The sequence below is a fragment of the Pelmatolapia mariae genome, linkage group LG16_19 (assembly GCF_036321145.2).
Source record: "Pelmatolapia mariae isolate MD_Pm_ZW linkage group LG16_19, Pm_UMD_F_2, whole genome shotgun sequence".
Classification (NCBI taxonomy): domain Eukaryota; kingdom Metazoa; phylum Chordata; class Actinopteri; order Cichliformes; family Cichlidae; genus Pelmatolapia; species Pelmatolapia mariae.
The window spans coordinates 57,543,182-57,549,605 of NC_086241.1; the positions used below are offsets into that span (position 1 = coordinate 57,543,182).

Below are 6,424 nucleotides of genomic sequence, written 5' to 3' on the forward strand. Positions count from 1 at the left end.
TGTGTATTTAAGCCCTATGTTTTCCTTTGGGCTTTGTCATGTCGTACCTCCTCATGTGCTGTAAGTCTCTCAGTGTTTCTGTTTTCAATCTTAGTAGTTTCTTAATGAAATTGTCTTGTAAGTGAAATATTTTGAAAATATCATATGGTGGTGGGTCAAGACTTTTCCACAGTACTGTATAGATCATCATTTACACTTCTTTCAAATAAGAAAAAGCTTTTTTTTTTTTTTTCAAGCAATGCATTTTATAAGCGATTAAGAATTGATTATTACTTAAAAACTGATTTGAAGCAACAATGTCAAATAGTTGATGGCTTCAGCTCCTCTTTTGTGACAATGTGAGGTTTCCACATGTTTTATATTGGTGGACTTGATCCAGTAATCTGTAGCCACTTTTTGTCTTTTTAACCTATTTATAAAAACTATTTACAGTTTATTGCAAAACTCATGTTGGATTCATCTTTGCTTGTTGTTTTGTTGAATTTTTTTTTTTTTTTTTTTTACTGCATGCAGTAAATTTCCTTGCAGTCCTGCAGTGACACTTATCTTGAATTTGCTATTAGCCAGCAGATTCAAACCATGAACCATCTTGCTGTGAAGCAACAGTGCTAACCACTGCTCCAATGTGCCACCCTCCTTTGGTAAATATTATCTTAAAAAGATCCTAAATAAGAGCTGTGCCTTTACTCTTTTGTTGTTTGTTGTTTCTATCCAAACAACACCACCTACAGACTAGACTATAGTACTTCTCTGTGTTGTGCACCTATTCCATACCTATCATATGTGGCCACCATGAAGTTGAGCAGGAGCCCAATGGACTGTTCCACATTGATCTGGTGGGTGGTGGGCAGCCGCTTGTTGAGCTGGTAGTAGATGGAAGACAGAATAGTCTCCAGTCGTGACACATTGATTTCAGCATTGTGGTCCAATGTGTTGAGCCCGTTGTCACGAAAGGCTTCGATCATGTTCCAGACATCCACCAGATGAACTGTGAGGGGGGGTTGGCAAACAGACAGAATACAATCAATCAAGTCTGCATTCATGTTCAAACAAATGTTTCTGCTGGTGTTATAACGGCTGAAAAGAGGTGACATTTTTTTCTTACGGTTACATCTCTTCTGCACAAACCGAAGTTTGCAGGCAGTCCTATAAGTTGACAGTCTGATGACATCAAAGTTTTGAGCTCCTGAAAAATAAGAGAAACGCAGTCTCAAAAAATCATCTATACCTGACAAATGTAATCTGATATCAAAGTAAAAATATCACTTAAAGCTTTTTGAATGTTTAATCAGTGATACGCTGTGTGTGGGAGGAATTACACGTGAGGGACCATGCATGTTTGTGCATTACATGAGATAGTGAAAAGACATCTCTCGCAGTCGACTCCACTCACTCATTTCCATGAAGAGCTGTCTCTTCTCCACCATGGCCTTGCCTCGTTTGCTGCCTTCCTCGATCATTCTGTGGCACATCAAACACCAGTACATGCAGCACTTACTCTTACTGTGCTTACTGCACAGCAGCATGGTAATAAATGCAACACACGACTCATTTCAGTGTCAAAAGTCATAGAGATAGGACTAAGGATTTGAATGAACTACACGTCTTGCATACAACTAAAGAAAATGCAGATATATACAGGACAGATGATTTTTGTGGATAGAATAGAAAAGGATCTGGTGTTCAAGTCTAAATTACTTTTACCAGTGGAGGACACACAGTAAGTGATCCATTATGTGGCTATAATGAATTATTGAAACACTCAGATGAACCCTTGAATACGGCTGTACCAGCAGGAAGTTTGCAATTTACCCTCTGCACCAAGGACAGCGTTAGTCATCAATATAACCTTGGTCAACTATATAGATGATTTTGCTTTGAAATTTCATGTGTTTATTACTAGTCCATTCCCTATTACTGAGAAGGGACAGAGAACTGAAAATAAATTATATATACATTATACTGAGAGTGTGCTTGGTAAAAGAATAGCTGTGTCAGAACTGTGACTTTTATTAAAAAGAAGAGTTTAACACTGTCTGAATGATCTTACTTCCTTCATTAGGTATATAAGGAAAAATTAAAAAAAATATCCTTTCACATTTGTAGGTTTAATATGAAGCTACAATCAGGTGCCAAATAGCTTAGCTTAGTATAAAGATTTGAAAATGTGGAAATGGTTTGCTCTCCAGCTTCTAAAACTCACATAATTACCAGAATAGGCTGTAGTTTAGGATGGGTTATATATGGGATATTTATATATAGTATTCCAGTATTTCTGCATAGCCAGTTTTACCAGTTTCTGGCTATACTAGCTTACCAATGTGAGAATGTTATAGATCACTTACGCAATCTAACTCTTGGGGGAAGTGGAAATAACTAGAGATGCGCCAACTGACCAACAAGAGACCAGAATCAGCTGATTTCCAGTGTTCTTTGCCCAGACAGGTGACCAGCCAGTCAGCCTCATGTACATGTATGGCTTATTATGGGCCAGACCACAATGGCATAGGCAAACAGTCGTATGCTAGCCTCTTATTGGGTGAAGACACAAACCTTGGCAAAATAAATCGCCACAAAATGGAACAACAATTTTAATAAGACACTTAAATCCCCCTCACCAAGCTGAACATGGATATTTTAAAAAGGCACTAAAGGCAAAATGGCTAAAGCTATCAGTATCAGCCTCGGTATGAGCAATGAAAGAGTAAGTGTAACTTACTGCAGTTTGGCAAAATCATTAAATCTTATCAATTCTTTACTAGTGAAAATAAAATTTTGCATTAAAGAAAAGTATGCTGTCTATTGCATTTCTTAGAAAGAAAATCTCAAGAAGCCAAGGAAATTGCAATCTCTATAAATCTTTTAAAATATGATGACAAAATCTATTTAGCTCTAAACTCATGAGCACGTAAATAAGATTAAAAATATTTCTCAATGCCCCCAAATAATTATCTGATACCAAAGAAGAGATGCCTATTGAAGAGCTTTAACTGTTGCTGCCTGATTCAACTTCACAGTTGACTCTGTTGTGCATTTTCAAACAGGATTCACTGCTGGTGTATGTTTTCTTCTGAGCTCAGCAGGGAAAGAAAAGCCCCCTTTGAAACAACACAGGTTTCATTACTTCATTCACTTCTTTCTCTGTACTATTTTTCAAAAGCATCTCCATGGCTTTTAATGTTGTGATTCCAGTCACTTCTTTACAGTGTCACTTCTCTCAAACACAGGACAATTTAATTTACCGCTACCACCAATTCTTTTGGACTTGTTTTCTTATCTGACAAAAATAATTTACCGTGAAGACAATTTGCACATGGACACCGTATCCTTTCCTGCTTACCAAGCGCTTATATGACATGCTTTACATGTGACATATTATATACACTTTTCTCACTGATTTTAAAAGTACTTACCTGCTGCACACTGTATGTCAACAAAGTGAAGCCTTAAACGTTGACCCTGTGGGGAAAAAAAAAAAAAAAAAACAAATTGAAAAAGGTCAGCGAGGGTGTCTTGATATTGACTCGACGCCACCATTACTACGAGAGATGAGCTATTCCACGCTGACAAAATGTAGTAGACTTTTAAATAAGTAATTAACACCTCCCTTGTCTACCTCCTTCAAGGACTTATTAACTCTCACTTTGTGCTTTTCTTAACCCCCCCCCTCCCATCGCCTCCTGTAGAGATACTGGTGAGCCAGCTAGGGAGCACTCCAGTGCCTGTGGTCTGTGCAAATGATAATTCTCTATGACATCCCGCTCAGCAGTGACTGCATCCTGTGGGCTAATGACACCGACTGAGCTGCAAAGGAACCACTTAATGATGACGGACACAGAGCACATTAGGGATAGCCAATAAGCGATGAGCACTGGGTGTCCCTGGGACCAAGGACTCAAGAGTATCCCAAACATGTTTAGATTACTTGCTTGTTCTCATGGTGAATTGAGGGCGTTCAGCTGATCAGCAAACCATAGAAGCCAAAGTTCGAAGTGTGTAGACAAGAAGCCCCCCCCTCCCCCTTTTTTATTTTGCTTTCACTTCTATCCAACCTTGTTTTAGACAGACTGATCTCTAGTGTTATGACAGAGCCTATATCCAGTCACAAACTTGCACCTCTCCCTTGTCTTGAACATTTCTCTGTGCTGCTTACAAGAGCCAGCAAAGATTTTTAAAGGGGACGTTTCATTGAAATTAAGTTTTAAATAATAGATATTAATGTAATAAGAGCCACATCTAAAGACTATTCTCAACATCAAACAATCTGCTGATATTTTTCTCAAATATTCAATCAATATTTTTGCCATACGACAGCTTTGGGTGATATCTTTAACTACAGCCTGGCTTTCTAACAAGCAAAACCTCCCACTTCCTAAACAGCGGGTTGAGTAAAGCAGAAAATCCAGTTGTGGGAATCTGATGTTTGCTTGAAAAACCAAACGAAATGTCAGATTTTTTCCAAATAATTAATTTTTTTGAGCAACTGAATGACTCATCTTCAGCTCTTTGACAACAACCACTCGTTTCACAAGCAGCAATAAACCACTCTGTGCAATAGTCAAAAACCAGCTTCAGTGCTTATAAACACCATCACATGTCTTTGGAGCTGGCAAAGCATGGTAGTTTGGATAAAGTCAGACCAATTATATATCATAATTGTGATTATAAATAGAGAAAAAAAAAAGAGCTTTGGGGGCATTTTTAGAGCAGATATGTCAAAGAGGCATGACTGCCCTTTGGCGAAATGGTTAAAAAACATTTGTTATGCAGTGGAAGACCCAGCAGAGACATGTCAGCAAAATATCACAATGGTTCATTGTAAATATTCCCCCTATGAGGTAACTGCTGAAATTCATGAGTATGCAACAAGGGTTGCACACTGGCAGTTCGTGTTCACAGACGTGTAATCAGAGCCTGTAAGCAGATGACAGTTTAACGGTTAAGTTGATTATTTGATGGAAGTTTTTAATAATTCATGCGAAAATAAATTCAGCACATTCAGATCACAGTCGGTGTGATCACTGTTTCACCGGTCCCGATCAATGGGATTTCTGGCTAGTCCCATTTATTCATTTCCCCATAAACAATCAGAAGCTCGTAATAATTTGGATGTCAGATGCTTGCAGTGAAGTCAGACTGTGTAGTAATCATCACAGGCCTGGAAAGGTGCATTTTACTGTAACCGCACCTTCAGCTCCAAGGTAATGACAACATCCTTTGACGCGAGTCAACATAAGGACTCGGTTACTGCAGTATCTCTCCGCCGCTGATATCATTCACTTCTCCCTTTCTACGAGCCTTAATTCTAACGCTGAGCAGCACCGCAACACTTAAAAATCACTTCTAAAGCGACGGCAGAGCATCAACGCAGCCATGTTGCTGATTTAACCGCCTATTTACCTTATTTCCGCAGTGGAGAATGTGTGTCGTGATGTCCACACATTTATTTTTTATTTTTTTAATTTGTATTTTTTTGGTTAACAAACAATGACAATTCTGCATTTCTTCAAATCCTACTGGTGTCTCCACAGCCAAGTAAGATACATGGCGGGGAATTGGCCTTTACCGGAGGAAAATCGCGCAGGTTGCGTTTAGAGCATCATCATCATCGGTGGCAGCAGCAGCAGCATCAGATAGGGAGGATGTAAGTGGCTATGGGCGAATAAGGGGGATATTTCCTCCGTGCTGGACAGCCCCACTTCTCACCTTTAATAAATCCACGCGTTTCCGCCGATGTTAAAGCTGTCCGGGCGATGAGAAACAGCTCGGACCATCCATCGTCGTTTTTCAAGCCCCTCTCCCGTCTCATCCGACTTCAGTCTTCGCAACTGCGGTTGTAGCCGCACACAGAAACGTAGAGGCGCCCTGCTCCGCTCGGCATCGTCAGCGACCCAGCGGCAGAGGACAGTAGATACAAGCAGGCACGAAGATGCCATGCGCGACCAACTACTAGTACACTTTACGCATGTGCGCACGCACGCTGGTTAAAGGCGCACTACTATTATTAATACCGCTGTTACTCTGAAATATAATCCCCAATATTATACACTGAACAGGAAGAAGCACAGAATTCATTTAGACTCATTTAAAGGGATACTGCAGCAGTTTGGGACTTTCATAAAGAGGGGAAAGAAAGAGATGTGGCCGGCGCAAATACTTTCTAAAAGACCGGAAAAGTGTCATGACTTTCTAGTTGTCTGGAGAACCAAGCTCCATAACTCCTGGGCTCTACATTTCCCATAATGCAGCTCAACAGCGTCATAGAGCGTTCCTGTTCTTTATTCAACGACTGGACTCTTCTGGATAATATACTGACCCCAAATGTTTTTAAATATTAAATTAAATATAGTTTATTTTTTGAAGCTATTTAATGAAAATAATACCCCCTCCCCAACTGTGACAGTGTGGTGACCTCATATAAGAA

The 6,424-nt window shown here is 39.6% G+C and overlaps 1 protein-coding gene across 3 annotated transcripts in view; it reads right to left on the reverse strand.

Annotated features, from left to right (window-relative positions):
* The window catches only part of dtnbb (dystrobrevin, beta b), a 36,547-nt gene extending 30,629 nt beyond the window's left edge, over positions 1-5,918 (reverse strand). For all 3 annotated transcript variants that reach the window (XM_063496634.1, XM_063496635.1, XM_063496633.1), the window contains exons 1-5: positions 5,707-5,918; positions 3,414-3,459; positions 1,394-1,461; positions 1,106-1,186; positions 775-988 (exon numbers count right to left, since the gene is read on the reverse strand). In XM_063496634.1, the coding sequence (XP_063352704.1) occupies positions 775-988; positions 1,106-1,186; positions 1,394-1,460 (362 nt within the window). In that variant the 5' untranslated portion in view covers position 1,461; positions 3,414-3,459; positions 5,707-5,918. The remainder of the gene's footprint in view (positions 1-774; positions 989-1,105; positions 1,187-1,393; positions 1,462-3,413; positions 3,460-5,706) is intronic.
* Between the last annotated feature and the right edge of the window lie 506 nt (positions 5,919-6,424).